This window comes from Oncorhynchus mykiss, chromosome 21 (assembly GCF_013265735.2).
Source record: "Oncorhynchus mykiss isolate Arlee chromosome 21, USDA_OmykA_1.1, whole genome shotgun sequence".
Taxonomy (NCBI): Eukaryota; Metazoa; Chordata; class Actinopteri; order Salmoniformes; family Salmonidae; genus Oncorhynchus; species Oncorhynchus mykiss.
The window spans coordinates 42,042,711-42,063,424 of NC_048585.1; the positions used below are offsets into that span (position 1 = coordinate 42,042,711).

The 20,714-nt window shown below is 43.2% G+C and overlaps 2 protein-coding genes across 3 annotated transcripts in view; one reads left to right on the forward strand and one right to left on the reverse strand.

Annotated features, from left to right (window-relative positions):
• Positions 1-9,928, forward strand: part of LOC110500448 (ras and Rab interactor 2) — a 46,324-nt gene extending 36,396 nt beyond the window's left edge. For both annotated transcript variants that reach the window (XM_036957880.1, XM_036957881.1), the window contains exons 12-13: positions 217-392; positions 8,176-9,928. In XM_036957880.1, coding sequence (XP_036813775.1) covers positions 217-392; positions 8,176-8,499 — 500 coding nt within the window. In that variant the 3' untranslated portion in view covers positions 8,500-9,928. The remainder of the gene's footprint in view (positions 1-216; positions 393-8,175) is intronic.
• Positions 9,929-10,242: 314 nt separating this feature from the next.
• LOC110500449 (actin-related protein 2) lies at positions 10,243-20,369 on the reverse strand. The gene is made up of 9 exons (XM_021577827.2): positions 20,136-20,369; positions 15,430-15,540; positions 15,004-15,162; positions 14,639-14,768; positions 12,688-12,824; positions 12,280-12,429; positions 11,855-12,000; positions 11,267-11,399; positions 10,243-11,002 (listed from the first exon to the last, which is right to left on the reverse strand). Exons 1-9 carry the CDS (start codon positions 20,181-20,183, stop codon positions 10,832-10,834), a joined length of 1,185 nt encoding a protein of 394 aa, XP_021433502.1. The 5' UTR covers positions 20,184-20,369; the 3' UTR covers positions 10,243-10,831.
• Positions 20,370-20,714: the final 345 nt, after the last annotated feature.

The window sequence follows — 20,714 nt, forward strand, 5'->3', positions numbered from 1 at the left end:
ATAAAGTGTTGCCACATACCTTACTTCTACCCCAAAGGAGAGGGTACCACTATGGACCTCACCCACTACAACCCTTTCTCTCATACACCCCTCCACCTTTAAAATAATAACATGGGGGATAATGAAGACATATGTGGGTGAATGGATATTTAGATGGCATTCAAAGTCACTGTATTGACATTTCGCTGTGCTCTGTGCCCCCACTCCGTCTCCTAGGTGGGTACTACCTGACCAGCGTCTATGCCAGCCTGTGTCTGATCCAGAGCCCGGAGGCGGAGGGGGACCAAGTCCCCCCAGGAGGTCTGACTCGTGAGGCCCAGGATGGGCTGAGGGAGTGGGGCCGCAGACGCAGCCTGGAAGCCAAGAGCCACCAGGAGAGACAACAGAACCAGGTAAGACACTATTTCAATCAATCAATGTTATTTTATAAATCCCTTTTCACATCAGCAGTTGTCACAAAGAAATGTACAGTTATATTTCAAATACTTGTTTCGATATCTCACAATGGGATTGTCTCAGTGGATCACATCTCCTGGATGTCTGCCCGCTAGTCATTCTCGCCTCTCTTCCTTGCGGAAGAGACCACTACCCTCAGCACGACTAGATCCCTGTCTCCCTACTGAACTGTTCTCAGGCGAATCGCAAGGTTAATGCTGCCGAACATAGGACAATCAGCTTCCATTGATAGTGTTGAGTACTGACCATAAGGAAGGTTTTGCTTCGAGTAGAATACATTTTCTACTCCTCAGTCTCCAATATTAGCTAACGTTACACAGCTAGCTACGCCGCAGACATTAGCTAACTTGGCTGGCTAGCTAACCACACTAACAAAGGGCTAGCTCACTACACAAGGCTTAAGCTAACCTGGTTAGCTCGCTGGAAAGCCAGCTAACCATACCAGCATCACTACCTGCAACACGGTAATATTGCTAGCTCCCTTCTCTCGTCTAGTTTAACCTTGGTTTACTTGTTTGTGTTAACTAGACCGACTGGTTAGCCTCATGGCTCTACGGTCGTGGGAGAATACCTACCCGAAGTCGAACTGCCACCACGTGGTTCCCTCCGGTTAGCACTGTACTAGCTACAGCGTGCCTTAGTCAAAACCGTCTAAATGTTTTCTTTTACATTTTTTAAATATGTGAATATTTAAGCGTGCCTTAGTCAAAACCATCTAAATGTTTTCTTTTACATTTTTTAAATATGTGAATATTTGCAGCTAATTTTAAGTTTATACTTGCAGTCAACTTGTGCAATACATTAGGAGATAATGCAGATTGCGTTCTTCATTTCATCTCTCACATTATTTCACATTATGAAGCTTACCGTAGTTCCCCAGAACAAATCAAATTGTATTTGTCACATGCGCCGAATACAACAGGTGTAGTAGACCTTACAGTAAAATGCTTACTTACAAGCCCTTAACCAACAATGCAGTTTTAAGAAAAACGCCTAAAAAAGTTAGAATTAAAGAGCAGCAGTAAAATAACAATAGCTATATACAGGGGTTACCGGTACATAATCAATGTGCGGGTGCACCGGTTATTCAAGGTAATTGAGGTAATATGTACATGTAGGTATAGTTATTAAAGTGACTATTCATAGATAATAACAGAGAGTAGCAGCAGTGTAAAAGAGGGGGAGGAGGCAATGCAAATAGTCTGGGTAGCCATTTGATTAGATGTTCAGGAGTCTTATGGCTTGGCAGTGCTGTTTAGAAGCCTCTTGGACCTAGACAGCTTGCCGTGCGGTAGCAGAGAGAACAGTCTATGTCTAGGGTGGCTGGGGTCTTTGACAATTTTTAGGACCTTCCTCTGACACCGCCTGGTATAAAGGTCCTGGATGGCAGGAAGCTTGGCCCCAGTGATGTACAGATGTACAGCTTGGCCCCCATGAGTGAACAGAGTACAGGGGGGGACTGAGCATGCACCCATGAGGGGTCCCCGTGTTGAGGATCAGCTTGGGAAATGTGTTGTTAACCAACCCTTACCACCTGGGGGCGGCCCGTCAGGAAGTCCAGGATCAAGTTGCAGAGGGAGGTGTTTAGTCCCTGGGGCCTTAGCTTAGTTGTGATGCTTTGAGGGCACTATGGTGTTAAACGCTGAGCTGTAGTCAATGAATAGCATTCTCACATAGGTGTTCCTTTTGTCCAGGTGTGAAAGGGCAGTATGGAGTGCAATAGAGATTGCATCATCTGTGGATCCGTTGGGGTAGTGTGCAAATTGGAGTGGGCCTAGGGTTTCAGCCTTTCAAAGCACTTCATGGCTAGAGATGTGAGTGCTACGGTCAGTAGTCATTTAGGCAGGTTACCTTAGTGTTCTTGGGCACAGAGACTATGGTGGTCTGCTTGAGACATGTTGATATTACAGATTCAGACAGGGAGAGGTTGAAAATGTCAATGAAGACACTTGCCGGTTGATCAGGGCATGCTCGGAGTACACGTCCTGGTAATCTGTCTTGCCCTGCGGCCTTGTGAATGTTGACCTGTCTAAAGGTCTTACTCACATCGGCTGCGGAGAGCGTGATCACACAGTCGTCCGGAACAGCTGGTGCTCTCATGCATGTTTCAGTGTTACTTGCCTCGAAGCGAGCATAGAAGTAATTTAGCTCGTTTGGAAGGCTCGTGTCACTGGGCAGCTCTCGGATGTGCTTCCCTTTGTAGTCTGTTATAGTTTGCAAGCCCTGCCACGCCTGACGAGTGTCGGAGTAGTACGATTCAATCTTAGTCCTGTATTGAGAATCTTTGCCTGTTTGATGGTTCATCCGAGGGCATAGAGGGATTTCTTATAAGCTTCCAGATTAGAGTCCCGCTCCTTGAAAGTGGCAGCTCTACCCTTTAGCTCAGTGCGGATTTTGCCTGTAATCCATGGCTTCTGGTTGGGGTATGTACGTACAGTCACTATGAGGATGACGTCATCGATGCACTTATTGATGAAGCCAGTGACTGATGTGGTGTACTCCTCAATGCCATCGGAAGAATCCCGGGAAATATATTCCAGTCTATGCTAGCAAAACAGTCCTGTAGCTTAGCATGTGCTTCATCTGACCACTTTTTTATTGACCTAGTTACTGGTGCTTTCTGCTTTAATTTTTGCTTGTAAGCAGAAATCCGGAGGATAGAATTATGGTCAGAGTTGCCAAATGGAGGGCAGGGAGAGCATTGTACGTGTCTCTGTGTGTGTGGTAAAGGTGGTCTAGAGTTTTTCCACCTCTTGTTCCTCATTTAACATGCAGGTAGAAATGAAGTAAAACGGATTTAAGTTTCCCTGCATTAAAGTCCAGTTGAGCTGTCACTTGTTTGTTTGTAAACAGCACAACGGGAGAAAGAGGGAGCCGATGAGCCCATAGTGTTCTATATCTAGAGCGTTCTATAGAATTCACTACGAAATGTTTGCCATCAGATATTTTATCATATATTTCTGCCAGAAGTCACAGATCTCTGGATGAGTTATCTGTACAGTTGCCATTTTTCCCCTGTGCTTCCTGTTAGCGTTTTTTCTCCTCCTTTCTTCTCACATCTGCTCCGTGTACACAAGCTGCTTCTTTCAGAAAAGCATGCATCACAACTTTGTTCATTTGCACAATTTCACTCATTCAACTTTCGCTTGTAAGTGTCCACTCACTGAAAATCACATTTGGTAGCTACTAAGCTATGCTTGCATAACTTTATGAGTTGGATTTACTTGTCGTTGCAATTAGTGTTCGTTATCGTTATCGCGTTTGTTGTCGCTTGTTGGCATTCAGTTATTTCGCTATTAGTTTGTGCTAATTTTGTTACCATTCTGATAATAGAGAACCAATGGGCTTTTCTTGTGTTTTTAGTGCCCCCTTGTGTGATATGCCGGTAATACCTTCAATCCCAGGAGGAGAGAGAGACTGCATGACATAAGCTAGCTTCTACTAGCTAGCTTATGCCTATCAAAAGCCCAGGGCTTAATATGACACCCTAGACCCACTCCAATTTGCTTACCGCCCAAATAGGTCCACAGACAATGCAATCTCAACCACACAGCACACTGCCCTAACCCATCTGGACAAGAGGAATACCTACGTGAGAATGCTGTTAATCGACTACAGCTCAGCATTTAACACCATAGTACCCTCCAAACTCGTCATCAAGCTCGAGACCCTGGGTCTCGACCCCGCCCTGTGCAACTGGGTACTGGACTCCCTGACTGGCCGCCCCCAGGTGGTGAGGGTAGGTAACAACATCTCCACCCCGCTGATCCTCAACACTGGGGCCCCACAAGGGTGCGTTCTGAGCCCTTTCCTGTACTCCCTGTTCACCCATGACTGCGTGGCCATGCACGCCTCCAACTCAATCAAGTTTGCGGACGACACTACAGTGGTAAGCTTGATTACCAAAAACAACGAAACGGCCTACAGGGAGGAGGTGAGGGCCCTCGGAGTGTGGTGTCAGGAAAATAACCTGACACTCAACGTCAACAAAACAAAGGAGATTATTGTGGACTTCAGGAAACAGCAGAAACTGAATTGGTCCACCCACACAGACAGCGTCGTGAAGAAGGCGCAGCAGCGCCTCTTCAACCTCAGGAGGCTGAAGAAATTTGGCTTGTCACCAAAAGCACTCACAAACTTCTACAGATGCACAATCGAGAGCATCCTGTCAGGCTGTATCACCGCCTGGTACGGCAACTGCTCCGCCCACAACCATAAGGCTCTCCAGAGGGTAGTGAGGTCTGCACAACGCATCACCGGGGGCAAACTACATGCCCTCCAGGACACCTACACCACCCGATGTCACAGGAAGGCCATAAAGATCATCAAGGACAACAACCACCCGAGCCACTGCCTGTTCACCACGCTATCATCCAGAAGGCGAGGTCAGTACAGGTGCATCAAAGCGGGGACCGAGAGACTGAAAAACAGCTTTATCTCAAGGCCATCAGACTGTTAAACAGCCACCACAAACATTGAGTGGCTGCTGCCAAGACACTGACAACTCCAGCCACTTTAATAATGGGAATTGATGGAAATTGATGTAAAATATATCACTAGCCATTTTAAACAATGCTACTTAATATACTGTTTACATACCCTACATTACTCATCTCATATGTATATGTATATACTGTACCCTATATCATCTACTGCATATTTATGTAATACATGTATCACTAGCCACTTTAAACTATGCCACTTTGTTTACATACCCTACATTACTCATCTCATATGTATATACTGTACTCGATACCATCTACTGCATCTTGCCTATGCCGTTCTGTACCATCACTCATTCATATATCTTTATGTACATATTCTTTATCCCTTTACACTTGTGTGTGTATGTAAGGTAGTCGTTTTGGAATTGTTAGGTTAGATTACTCGTTGGTTATTACTGCATTGTCGGAACTAGAAGCACAAGCCTTTCGCTACACTCGCATTAACATCTGCTAACCATGTGTATGTGACAAATAAATTTGATTTGATTTGTTGTTTTTACAAAAGGTGTCTTGTCATCAGCTATCCCTGTTCTATACAATGGCTACTGCTGCCCCACCCCAAGGCTAGCTGAGCCAAGCACTCAAACCCCTGTGTTCTTGTGCTTGCGGCTCCATGATTGCAGAAAATTATTTTCACCTTCTATGTATCAATTTCCTCGAAAGGGAGCATGCTCAGGAAGCATTCAACAACCCCAAGTCCTGTTGTCATTGTAAATTGCTGAAATTGCTGTGGGTATCAGGAGGAGGCTAAAATGCTACACTAGCTCTACCCCCTCCCTCACCTCGCAGCCACCAACCAAGGTTGAGGCTCAACCCCCCACAACCGAGGTAAGCTGGGGCGAGCCCCTCACTGTCTGACGATATCGTGTCGGGAAAGCGAGCTAGGGGATGACAACGGGGATAAATCTTTTGCGTGTCCTCAACTTTGAGACTGAGATTGAGGTTGAAGACACCGTTGTTGTTCCCCTCTCAAGTCCCTAGGTCTCCCTGCCCCCAGGACGGAAGAGCCGCAAATCTCCCTCACTTGGAGTTTAGGCTCCTCAGCAGTTGCAAAAGTGAGCCACGGCCAGACTTGGCATCGAGTGTCCGGCTCCCTTAGGGGGCCAGGACTCCAGAAAGGACCTGTATGATGGGGAAAGACTCCCATCCTGCATGTCCCCCGTTAAGCAACTGCTTCCTGCGGTCCCAGTTTGCCTCAGGGAGGCTAGGAGCTTATGGGACGAGCCCCTTAAGAGCAAGATCCTGGCTAGGGACTCTCCTAGCATGCACAATATGGAGGAATCCGGATTTTGCAACACTCCCATGGTGGAGCCGTCACTGGCTGATTACCTCCACCCCACATGGCGTGCTACTGGCACTATACTAGTACTTCCCTCTTTGTAACGATGGAGCACTTTTCTGCCTGTATTTTCCACAAACGTACAAAACCTCAACCCTATCAATCAGAGTACTCAACATGAACTCTGTATTGATGGCCTACCAGGCAAAGTTACTGGAGGAGGTGGGGAAGAAACTGGATTTGGATCCTGGGGATGAGATCTGTATGATTACAGATCTCAACCTACGCACCTCCCATATGCCATCCAAGGCTGTGGATGGCATACGGGGAGAAAGGGGCACTTTGATTAACCTTGTCCAGCTTATCAGACAAAGAGAAAGTGGACCTCCTGTGACACCAAGACGTTTTTCAATGCACAGATGTGAATAATAGACTCTCCCCTCGGGAGAGTCAGCATGTCCGCTCTCCCTCTGGTCACCCAGACCTGGGTTCAAATAGCATTCATTTTCCTTCAAATACTTTAGCTGTGCTGGATTGTGATGCCTGGTGCAATGGAACCAATGGAATAGTCCCAAAAGAACAAACCCCGCCCATCTAGCACTCCAGACAGGCGCACCCTCCTCGTGCTTGTTATTCCCCAAATTCTGACCTCCATTCATCAGTTAACATAGTACAGTGGATAGCTGATTAGTAACGTGTAGTATACGCACTCCCTTCAAATAGCTGCTAGTTCTAACACACACACAGACACACCATTCTCCTAGTATTTGAAGCGTCCACAAATGATGACCACCATTCACCATATGAAATGGTACAAATAATGTGGTTAGCTATTCAGTCACTTGGGCTGCTCACTCTATTCAAATAGCTATAACACACACGCACACCCGCCAACAGATTTGCAGTACTGGCACTGAGGGAGATCAGTGAGCTAGCTAAGTGCTATGAAGAAGTGGGCGGTCAGATAACATGAAATTTACTGAGCAGCAGCAACCCACTGAAGAGAGCAAACACAATATGCACACGAACAGCGAGGAGCTCAGTGACTCTGTAAGTTGCTGCTTTTTAATGTTGTTTAATGACGTGGTTATAATAGTGGGTAATGGGAAACTTTTTTGCTGGGGCTGTATCATATGTGTGTGTGTGTGTGTGTGTGCTATATGGCGCTGGTACTGTAGGTGGTTCTCCAATTATGTAATACATTTGAACAATACTGAACATTCAGACAGTGTTATGTGTATTATGTTACGCTGTGTTCACATTTAGTGGAGATGTATATTATTGTACATTTGTGTGTACTAGTTATGTGTAAGTGTATGGATTATTTTTGTCAAGATGAAGTATGACTTAATGGAGCTGGTGAAATGAATGTTTACAGTGTGTGCGTTTTAAAGTGGGTGTGTTTTAACGTAAAGATATAAAAGTAGAGAATTTGTTAGAATATGAAGACTATACATGTCTATGAATACTGTTGAATAAACAGTGAAGACTGTATGCACTGTAGGCTATTTGAGAGTGGTTGGTATAGATTTATTTTGAGGAATGAGAATTTATTGTATATATCCTACAGTATGTGAAGCTGTGTTAATGAACAGTAGCCTATTGAGCCTGTGTGTATTGTGTACTGTGTTGAGTGTTGAATTTGTTAGCTTGGTTCAAATGAATGGAAAATGATCTGTTATTTTGAACCTCTCTGAGCTCTGTGTGGTCTCGGAGGGCTGTGTTATAAAGGCTGCTTATGTGAGTTAATAAGACGATACATCTTCTAACTTATTTTGTGTGTGTGCGTGTTTTGTGTGTGTGTGTGTGTGGGGGGGGGGGGGGGGTGCTCGTATGTATGTGTGTGTCTGCTTCTACGTGTGTGTGTTTCTGCCTGTGTGTACGTGTGTGTGTTTCTGCCTGTGTGTCTTTCTCTCTGTGTGTGTGTGTGTGCAGAGGTGCGTTCGGGTACTATTCCAGGACGGCGAGCGCAGTGCTGTGCGGACGCTGCAGTGGAGAGCCGGCGAGAGCAGCGAGGCCCTGGCCCAGCTCTGTGCCTCCACCTTCGCCGTCTCCGAGCCCCAGGACTACACCCTCTACTGGAGGTCCGGGGGGGAGATGAGGACCCTTCCCACCCAGGCACAGCCTAAGGACCTGGCCAGCCACAGCGAGGGAGGCCCCTCTCTCTCCTACCTCCGCACGGACCACGACTTCAGCAAGATGCGGCGGCTGACCAGAGGGGGAGCTGTGGACCTGGGGGAGTCTATGTGTGAGGAGTGATTGAGGGAAGGAGAGAGGAAGAGGAAGAGAGGGAAGGGTACTTCTCGGATCTCAGCGTTTTTCGATTGGTTGATTGATTAAAAAAGCTGTGTTGTGTCTTGGACGTGTTGTCATAACTACAGCCCACACTAAAGACTAAGGGGCAAGTCTCAAATGGCACCCTATTCCATAGTGGAGGTTTAAAGGTAGCGCACTGCACTACATGTTTGTTGAAAGTAGTGCACTATATGGGGAATATGGTGTCACTTGATACAGCCTTAGATAAAGGGGAGGTTGGTAGTCTATTATTCACATCACTTCTGTGCATCAGTCTGCTGCTCGCTGGTTGGAACCATAGAATTAGAATGAATTCTATGTCTATGTTCAGAACCCTGTTACCGAGGGTTGGGGTGGGGGGCTAAACCACTAGCTACCAGTATGTCCTTTGGGAGTATTGCTACTGTACAAGCAACATAAATATTTTTTACAAGACCAAACCTCAATACCAAAGTTAAGAAAGTAAAGTCATACACATAGGAATGTGTGAAGCTTAAAGGATAATCTTTACTTTAACGTAAGATGAACGTGGTTCTTTTGACTTATTTACAGTGTTACGGATATAGGAGTAAATAAGAGCCAATACAAGCAAACGCCATGAAGCCATTTTGTGATTCTGGGTCTGAGGTACTGTTGATGTTGACGCTGCCATCTCTCGTCACATATTGTCGACAGTTGACAGGGTGGGGGGAAATATTCTAAACTTTACAAGTAGACAACATGTATGAGGACTTTTGTTAAATGGCACAATATTTCCTTGTTTTGCCAAATTAATTTTACCTTACGATAAGAAAGGGACATATTTGTCAGAATAATACCTTTTTTTCTGTTTTACTTTCAATTACTGTTTCTATAGAACTGCTGTAACATTCCATGAAAAAATGAGCTTCTCAGAGAAAAGACAATCCGTGACAACGGCCAATGAAAATGGGACCATGTAATACCTCATGGTGATTGGTTGAATGTAAAGTCACCATGGTGACTCCTCCCGCTGCAGGTCATCTTTGTCAACTGACTGTTCAACTCAATGTTATTTTCAAAAAACAACTTATGATAATGTATTATTACAATAATTGTTTAAAAATGTGGAATAGTTATATTTAATATGAATCACAAGTTTGTTTATGAAAGTGAAATATTTTACTTAATGAAAGTTTCCATTGGACGACGGTTAATTTAAAGACGAACAATGACACATTCTCTGAAGACTATTGCATGCTGTTTTCATTTTATGTAAAGAACCTGCAGGTTTCGTATGTGATGCATGTGTTGGTTGTGTTGAAAAATGCAACATTATGGCATTCACTTTCTTTTCTTGTATAACACATTGCTGTATTTTTTCCAGAATTACAAAATCGCAATAAAATTGCAATATCTGTTCATAGTGCTGTTACATGATGTATTCTTTGTTTATCCGTGTTTGCTGCCTAAAATATGTACCGTAATATCATGATGAAGTTATAATGCAGAGGGGATGTTACAAGTCCGAACTGGGAGACAGCTAATTACCATTCGTATATAGCAGACAGATTCTGGCAACCTCAAACCACCACGGTCACAATATCTTTGACTAATCATATTCTCTACACTGTCAGAATAAACAAACATGGCTATTTTTCCAACTGTGTTTACACACATGATGGGTGACAGAGAATAAGTGATGACTGACATTCTTTAAAGACACAAAGATATAGTCCAACACTGAGGGGCTATTCAGTCAAAGACCATAACATTCACTTTATTCCATTTGGCATTTAGATTAAAGTCAGTTGTATTTATTTTCATATGTATTTGAAACAACATAACGAACCTCATCAAAAGGGTTCAATTTGACACAGTGAGAATTAAAATGGTAAAAATGTGAAACATTACAATTGTACAATTATATTGTGTAATTGTTGTACTGTATGCAATACAATATGTCAATTTGACAAGGGAAACATCTTGGAAAGTTTATCATTACGAAGAGGAGAATGCTATTCTATGTCATGCTTCTTATAACAGAGATTTCTAATCAGAGCTAATGGCTGGCCCCTATGCATCCAGGAAAGCATGATCATTTCTCTATTACAGAATCACAGTTTTTAACACAGTATCATATACTCTTTATTTTGTATTAAGTCTAGCTGACCCCGGCCACCATTTTATCCAGTGTCGTGTTCATTAGAGCACAGCGTTTTCTTCCATTTGTTCCAAGTCAATACGACCGAGCACTTCTATCTATTGCCGCGCCCCAGTTTGTCTGGCACCCCCAGACCTCGTCTGTGTGAGACCCTACCTAACCCCTATTTCACCTTTATCTCACGCCTCCTCCCAGTTTGTCCAGAACCCTTAGGCCTTTCTCCAGGTACTCAGCCCGGCTTAGCCAGAAGGACTCCTTGTCCTTCATGATGTTAGCCAGCACTGCGCCACCCATGAACACCATGTGTTTACGCCGTGGAGGGTCCTCAATGCGGATCTTAAACTTCTGTACAGAGGGAGGAAAGTAACGGGAAAGGGGAGTGGGTCGAAAAATATGTGGTAAACTAAAATGAAGGAACACAACATATACACAGGTTTACTTATTGTAGTGTGTGTGTGTGTGTGTGTGTGTGTGTGTGTGTGTGTGTGTGTGTGTGTGTGTGTGTGTGTGTGTGTGTGTGTGTGTGTGTGTGTGTGTGTGTGTGTGTGTGTGTGTGTGTGTGTGTGTGTGTGTGTACAAGCGTTCGTGCATGTATGTGTGTGTGCTTACAGAGAGCTTCTCAGTGTCCCCCTGCAGCACCCTCTCCAGGTAGAGCTGTTTGATCTCTCTCTCCAGTCTGGAGGGAAGGCCGGGGTACATGGTGGTGCCTCCAGACAGCACAATGTGCTTGTAGAAGTCAGACCTTCCAGAATCATGGAATCAGACATAAACCATAACGTGTGCAAACAGTTCCCATTCATTTAACGGGTGGGTGAGGGAGATTGAGGTCATCTAGCTACAGATGTATAATATTATGGCTTATATAATACATTTAATACAGCTACCAAATAACTACAATAACCTACACGTACACGTGTATGTAACAACAATATATAATGTGTGTAAACATATATATTACAACTATGTAACGACTATTGTGCAGATCTCTAACTTTAGCACGGGCCAACAGTGTATTGTACTGTACTGTATAGCTGACCTGATGCTATAGCCTAGCCTCCTCCCATACTTGTATGACATTAAAACACACAATAGAAAGGTTTACTACAACACATAGAGTATGAGACAAGGCTAGCTAGCGGTGTTATGTCCAGCCATTAAACCATATGGAGACCAGCAGCAGTGTGGTGTATCGCTGACCTGAGATCTATGTCAGCAGCCTGGATGGTGTTGAACAGCAGCTCAGCCACGCCGGCTCCCTCTACGTTGATGAGGTGGGGCTGGAAGAGGGCCTCAGGGGCCCCGAACCGCTCCCCTCCCACCATCACCTGACGACCGTCAGGGAGCTAGAACAGAGAGCGAGTAAGTGAATAATTACACATTCATACCTCTTTATTTTCTGAAGTATTTTATGTCACATTTACAGTAGCTATGGGCATGGGGTAGAGATATTTATATGAGGTTATCCTGGGTGTCCGATTGTTTCTGAGTTTTGCAACATCGTTGCCTTGCCACACTCCATTTGTTAACAGAGAAACAGATTGCTACCCAAGCTAAAAGAGCATTAATGGCATTCATAAGCATTCGCTCTAATTGACATGTGTGGATAGGGTTAGCTACAGTACTATGTATGACTCCACTAGCACGGTGGTCTCTGTGGCCAGTCTCTGCTCCTGTTCTATGTTGTATCCCACGTAGCATAGTTCCTCCTTCATCATGCGGACCGTCTCAAAGTCCGCCGACTGGTTGAAGACATAGCCGCGCAGCAACAGCAGCTGGGAGATGGGTCAGAGGTGGGAAAAAAACAAAGGAGTCTTTTATATTCATCCCCAGAAAGTCATTTTCATTACAAAATAGTTCATGAGGAATAGGCTATGTGTTTGCAAAGATTTTGCATGATGATTGACACGAGGGAGAGAATTAACGTAGCCATATATCCGCTAAAGTTCATTTGGATGCGTCCCAGGTGGTAGCCCAGGTAGTGTACTGCATAGGGAATGGGGTGCCATTTGGGACGCGGCCCTTGTACACACCTTGATGAGGTAGCGTGTGATGTCACGCCCTGCGATGTCCAGCCTGCGCGTGAGATGCGGGAGAGAGAAGCCCTCGTACACGGGGCAGATGTGGGTCACACCGTCACCCGAATCCACAACCACACCCGTTAGCAACCCTGGAGACAGGACAGGGCAGGACACACAGGGTCACGTAAGAGATGGTATGATGGTGACCGACTGGGTTCAAATCTGCGCCCCCACAAGAATGTGTTATCCTGTTGAGCTAAAGTCTAGGCATTACTATATATATACAGTGCCTTGCGAAAGTATACGGCCCTCTTGAACTTTGCGACCTTTTGCCACATTTCAGGCTTCAAACATAAAGATATAAAACTGTATTTTTTTGTGAAGAATCTACAACAAGTGGGACACAATCATGAAGTGGAACGACATTTATTGGATATTTCAAACTTTTTTAACAAATCAAAAACTGAAAAATTGGGCGTGCAAAATTATTCAGCCCCTTTACTTTCAGTGCAGCAAACTCTCTCCAGAAGTTCAGTGAGGATCTCTGAATGATCCAATGTTGACCTAAATGACTAATGATGATAAATACAATCCACCTGTGTGTAATCAAGTCTCCGTATAAATGCACCTGCACTGTGATAGTCTCAGAGGTCCGTCAAAAGCGCAGAGAGCGTCATGAAGAACAAGGAACACACCAGGCAGGTCCAAGATACTGTTGTGAAGAAGTTTAAAGCCGATTTGGATACAAAAAGATTTCCCAAGCTTTAAACATCCCAAGGAGCACTGTGCAAGCGATAATATTGAAATGGAAGGAATATCAGACCACTGCAAATCTACCAAGACCTGGCCGTCCCTCTAAACTTTCAGCTCATACAAGGAGAAGACTGATCAGAGATGCAGCCAAGAGGCCCATGATCACTCTGGATGAACTGCAGAGATCTACAGCTGAGGTGGGAGACTCTGTCCATAGGACAACAATCAGTCGTATATTGCACAAATCTGGCCTTTATGGAAGAGTGGCAAGAAGAAAGCCATTTCTTAAAGATATCCATAAAAAGTGTCGTTTAAAGTTTGCCACAAGCCACCTGGGAGACACACCAAACATGTGGAAGAAGGTGCTCTGGTCAGATGAAACCAAAATTGAACTTTTTGGCAACAATGCAAAACGTTATGTTTGGCGTAAAAGCAACACAGCTCATCACCCTGAACCCACCATCCCCACTGTCAAACATGGTGGTGGCAGCATCATGGTTTGGGCCTGCTTTTCTTCAGCAGGGACAGGGAAGATGGTTAAAATTAATGGGAAGATGGATGGAGCCAAATACAGGACCATTCTGGAAGAAAACCTGATGGAGTCTGCAAAAGACCTGAGACTGGGACGGAGATTTGTCTTCCAACAAGACAATGATCCAAAACATAAATCAAAATCTACAATAGAATGGTTCAAAAATAAACATATCCAGGTGTTAGAATGGCCAAGTCAAAGTCCAGACCTGAATCCAATCGAGAATCTGTGGAAAAAACCTAAAACTGCTGTTCACAAATGCTCTCCATCCAACCTCACTGAGCTCAAGCTGTTTTGCAAGGAGGAATGGGAAAAAATTTCAGTCTCTTGATGTGCAAAACTGATAGAGACATACCCCAGCGACTTACAGCTGTAATCGCAGCAAAAGGTGGCGCTGCAAAGTATTAACTTAAGGGGGCTGAATAATTTTGCACGCCCAATTTTTCAGTTTTTGATTTGTTAAAAAAAAAAAAAATATCCAATAAATGTCGTTCCACTTCATGATTGTGTCCCACTTGTTGTTGATTCTTCACAAAAAAATACAGTTTTATATCTTTATGTTTGAAGCCTGAAATGTGGCAAAAGGTCGCAAAGTTCAAGGAGGCCGAATACTTTCGCAAGGCACTGTATATATATAAAACAGAGAGAGCCATGTCTTCGGGTCTAGTCTCCCCTTACCCTGGGCATAGAGTGTGAGCACGGCTTGGATAGCTACATAGATGCCGTGGAACTGGTAGGTCTCGAACATGACCTCTGCAATCTTCTCCCGGTTCTTAGTGGGGTTCATGGGCGGTTCCGTCAGCAGCACCTTGAATCAAATTCAACTGTATTGATCCCCACACAACATACACGGAGGGCAGAGGAATGTAAAAACTGTTTTTTAACTTAAAGATGCAATCCTAAGGTTTTATGGAATGTCTAAAAAGTAATAGTCTAAAAAAACATTGGAAGTTTAACAGACTAAATGCACTTCATACCTAGGTCTCTCTTGCAATTTATTTGTGTTTTACCTCAATTAAACTAACCTATATAGAATAACTGACCTTGCAGTCTGGGGGGCTGATATTGAGGCGCCCAGGGCCGAAGGTGTAGTCCCACAGGTGAAGCATGTCTTCCCAGGAGCGCACGATGCCGTTGTCCATGGGGTAGGACACCTCCAGCATGGAGCGACACTCACTGGCCTCATCACCCACCATCAAGTCCTAGGTTTAGGTTTTGGGGGTCACCAGGGGAGTTGGTTTGGATTTATTTTGATTATTCCAAAATATACAGAGGCTACAGACATGGCACTTTGAGATATAACCTCTATATTGTGATTGTCAGAGAGGGAGTTTACAGTCGTGCGCAATTAAAGGAGAATATGCTCAGCTGAGGAGCAATCGTGTTTGGAGAAGAACTTTTCCCTTGACACATAAGAGTCGGTGTTTATCTTTAGGCTGGAAGTCAACTGTCTCCTTAATTAACCTCACCTTAATCTCGATGTTTCCGACCTTGGTGTTTGAACGAATGACGGGCCGACCCACCAACGCAGGGAAGATGTGCTCAGGGAAGTTGGAGCCAGCGAAGCCACACTTGACAAACTGCATGGAAACCAATTTGAAATAAACTTTCTGTTGGTTACACGTTCAATACACTTTCAACATGAGGTGAAGGACATACCAGTCTGCTGAAAAAGTCATACATTTTTGTGCATTGAGTGGAAACCAAAATGTGACCACGGAGAATGTCACTCATGCTAAACTTCTGCAAAATGTTTTCAGTTCAACTTTAAAGGCTGATGTGTCAAACAACTGCATCAAGTCATCAATAAAAACAGTGTAAAATGCATCTTGAAATAGTAAATTATACATTCTATTTCTGTCTATTTACCTGTGTGCTTACAACACACACAGAATCCTGTTGTTTTTACGGTAACTTATTGGCAGCCTGCAGCATGAAAAATGCAGGCCGCGCCGCAAAATGAACTCTGTTGGGGCATCCCGCGGGAATGATTGGAATGTATTGCACATCTACAGGGTATGGAATGTGTCTTGGCCAAAAAAGACAAGTTAGGACATTTAAAGAATACACTGTACAAAAAGACCAATCTGCTGAAAAAGTCATACATTTTGTTTTAGAAACACCTCTGTCGCATTATTCACAAACTCTCAGCATTCGCAGCTTCGAGTTCAGTAGTCTACCTCTCCTCTCCTAGTTGGACATACGAGATCAAGTGTGCTATACGTGTGGTCTCAATTAAATAGAGTAGCCTGCCTACCCAGTAAAGCCCAAGGCCTTTTTTTAGTCAAATACTTCTAGTACATTAAACTCAAAGTCAATGAAGAGTCATTATTACTTAAAATATTTGTGCTATTGACTCAAAACTAAATGAGAAGTCACATGAACTACATTTTTTAAAAGAAGCACTATGCAGAAATTGCTCTGCCATTTCCTGGTTGCTAAAATGTTTATAGTCCGCCTAATTTCAGTTTATGTGACAAAACAAGCAAGTGCAGTGTAGAGAATCATTGTACCATCTAAACCGCTGTGAAATATATTTTACATAACCAAAAATATTGTATTTTCAGCTGTTTGAAGCTGATGTTCAAAACCAAAAGTAACATTGGGTGATTGATTGAGTAATCTTTCGCTACACAAAGATAAATAACTATACTTTTTTCTAAACCAATCCAATCATTTAGTTATATTTGGTTGTTCCAGTTTAAACGGCTTAGGTAGTCTCCTCACACTGTTCCTAAATCTGGAACTCATTATGGTTGCAGGTGAATAAAAATGTCTGTTGAATTTCCTAGCTATAGCTAGATTCCAATAGGAATCACACATCACTCTGCAAGCCAGTCTAATCTGATTTGTAGATAGGGTTGCAAAATGCTGTTACATTTCTCAGGTTATCTAGTAATCCCGGTTTGAAGATTCATGGAAATCCTTCAACCAGGATTTTTTTTAAATCTGGGAATTTTGGGAAAGTTTATGGAATTTTGCATCCATACTTGCAGGCCTGATGTGTCCTGTAAACCATCAGTTTCCGGCAACTGTATTAAGGTAACGCTAGGCCTACAAATAAGGCCTTATGAGATATGTATTGTCATAAAGAGTTGAATTATAATGACGACACTTGACTAGGAACTCACTTGGTGAAGGCCACAAGACTGAAAATTAACGAATGCAACAGCCATGTCTATAACCAGGTTTCCATTCAACCTTTTTATCTGAGTAAAATGGGAACCGCTAATTTGTCAGTAAACTTTTCAAATGTCGACAAAACAAAATATGCTAGACATGATGGGAACTTTTTTTGTGTCAGTAAAATTAATTATGCAATAAATGACGGAGGAAACGCTTTTATGCGCAAATATTGATATAATAACCATCATAACGACGTAAACTTGGAGTCAAGCGATGACAAGTTGTGTTGTCCTCCCACTTGCGACTAGGGAAAGCATGCAGTTTATTAGGCTACAGACGTAAATGATCATGAACTTCAGATAAACTCATCGTCTTGCACTCTGTTGATATAATGATCGATGCTTGGCTGCCGTTTGACAAATAAAAAGTAGCGGTCTTTTGTCTATAATAATTATACCATGTAGCCTATACCTAGGTGCACTGTAGACTATATGCAAATTGTTGGCTAGAGCGCACGTGCCAATTCCAAAATGTAGTTATAACGCAACATTTTGGGAAAATATGATAGAAACCCATTTAACTTTGAATTTGTATTCGGTACATGGGAATTTAACGGCAAAATAAATGTTTATATGCACTACATCACTCACAGCATTTTATATTCAACAAGTTAATTTGATGAAAACACATCTCAGGTGTGAAAACGGGCATATTGTTTCTATGCAGATTTTCGAATATCCGCATGAAAATCTGTAGCCAATTGGATGGAAACCTAGTTTATGTCATTACCAAATACAGTCATTGGTGGTAACTCTACAATTCACTCGAAAAGGCAAGGCACACTGGGAAAGTATATTGGAGCTGTGGTTTAGTGGGGGCTTCACCCCCCAAAAAATACATTTATACAACTCAAAGTGACTCTATCGGTTTGAGTAATGACTACAAAATCACTTTAAGTATCTGTATCCACTTAAGTGCAACTGGTTTCCTCCCCCCAAAATTGTAACGACAGCACATTGGGGTTTACAGTGTATGCATGGGCAGAGCATCACGTGGCAGTTATCTTTCCAAGGAAATTGACTTACATATTATTATGCTATAGTTTACTACAGTGTCTGTAAATAAATATTGATACTGGAAAGAAGTGGAGGGCGCCCAACAAGCGTGATTCGAGGTGCAGTCCAAAAATATGACCATCACTGAAAAGGAAAATGCGCCACCTGCGTTTACCATGGTCAATAGGCTAAATATGAATTACCCATTTATTTGTCTCTACCTACAAATAGTCCCACTCCTAAAAGGTAGGCTATATCGTATCTGCAAAACGTACTGTAGCTCAAGAGAAAGTGCAAGTGTCCGCGGTCATCATTCTTGCCGCTTCAAATTCGGTAGCCTTACATATCCTCTTGGACATGCGAGATCAGGTGCCGTATTGTCTCAATTAAAAAGAGTAGGCTATATGCATGGGCGGAGAAGCACGGGGCAGATAAATACAAATTAACTACATTTCTAAATATGATTTGGCTATAGTTTACTACATTGCCATGAAATAAAAATGCCTATTGATTACCAATATCTGTCTCTGTCTGAAAATCGTATCTCAAAAGAAAGCGCAAGTGTCCGCCCTCTCTCCAACTATGCTCTCGTCAAACTACTGTACGTCTAGCCTACTGGTTTATATAGCCCAGTAAAACCGATCGATAGTCTAATATAATGGGCCACGTGATAATCTCTTGTAATTTAATCTAATCTATTTACTAGATTATTTCTGCGCATTTGTTTATTGCCTATAGGGCGCAAAATTGCTGGGACAATAGCTGCCAAATGAGCTGCGTCACACACATTCAATTTCATTGCGCGATTTAAATTGGGTTCGGGGCCAGTTCTTGCGGGAGCAGGTGGGAGTCGGACATAAAGCCAGAGAGAGTGGGCGGGAGCAGCATTAAAAACTGCGGTTGCGGGCGGGAGCGGGATTAAGAAATCAGTCCCGCCTAGACCTCTATTCCAATCAGTAGCACCAGCCGCAAGTGTGGAGGCTGGGCCAGTAAACTTTTGTAGCTCATAAATCTATGTTGTACCTCTGCAGGACATGAAGTTTAAAGGGTCTTTTAATATCCATTTGTTTCGTGCAGATGAAGAAGCAAGAAGCATGGGGAATTGAGAATAATCTCAGAAAGTATTGGGTTGTGTTCCTTCCTGGTTCCTGTCCAATAACAGCTCACTCCAACACATCACCACCATGTATGGCAGTTTGTGTGAATAAGAGGAGTCGGCTGTGACAAGTCCAGACAGATGTGCACTCATAACAGACCCACACCCCAACCTACTACCTGCGCAGAGAGCAGCATTCTACATAGGCTTCTACAACATCATACTTTTTTAGTGACTCTCTGTTACCATTTTTATGAATTAAATGTTGCAACTTTGTAGCAGGATACTAGAAAATAACTTAACTGTGCTGTTATCAACACACAACACAGCATTTTGGGGGCCCTAAGTGAGATATGGTTGCAACTGTATAACATATTTCATGCAATTCTACTTGTTTTACCATGGGGCAGAGATACATTTTTGCAGTTTTAAAGTAAGTTTTCTGCAGTGCTACACATATTGCCATGGGGCTGAGGGAGATAATTTGTTTCAATTTCATATTCAAATTTCCTGCAATCCTACTAAGATACTTGTTTTCAATTTTAAAGCTAATTCCGAGCCATTCTACCCATTTTGCCATGGTGTGGAGAGAAATGTTTGCAGTTTTAAAGCTAATTCCCAGCCATTCTACCCATTTTTCCATGGTGTGGAGAGAAATGTTTGCAGTTTTGCAGTAAAACCGTTTTGTCGGGCAAAACCGACAAATACAATTGATTAAGATATAGCGTCACACACCTATATTACTTCTTGCAGGTTGTTAAATTCCAATTATGCATACACTCATAATTCATTCCCAAATCCTACATGAACATTCAATATTATAATTGTTTTACTCGGTGGGGTAGTGATACAACTATTAAAGTTATTAAAACAACGTTTTGTCGACATATTCACTCACCCCTGTGCCATTGTCACAGACGACAACCTTTCTGCCCTCGCTGTCCATGTTCCACTGATGCTGAGGGAAGGTACCTCTATATATTCCCTCCCGTCGGGGCTCTCAACGCAGGCTAGTCCAATTAAGCAACACTTAATTTATTTCTAAACACGGGGAAAGATTCTTGCAAAATGCAAAATACGAGGGACTGCAGCAAATTCTTCTTCCTTCAATAACGTGAAGTGTGGGCGGAGTCGAGACTAGTTGGGGTAGGAGAAAAGACAAGGGGGGGGGGGGGGGGGGGGATTGGCGTAGGTCTACAGGTAGGCTATGTGTCAATCTCACTGTCTAATTGTTGGTCACAAATCTACTCTGATTGTTCAATTATTAAAAAGTGAAGTCAGAGGATGATGCCGTCAAAACCCAGCACACATGAGTCCTCCTCCCAAACAAACAAAACAACCTATGGCTTCATCCTCTTGATCACTATCCAATATTCGCTCCTTTTCACCTTTAAACGCTCATGCCTCGTTCGTGCAGACCTCGACATCAGGTTTGGATCAACATTGTTTCATTTATTCCACATTCATACACAACCAG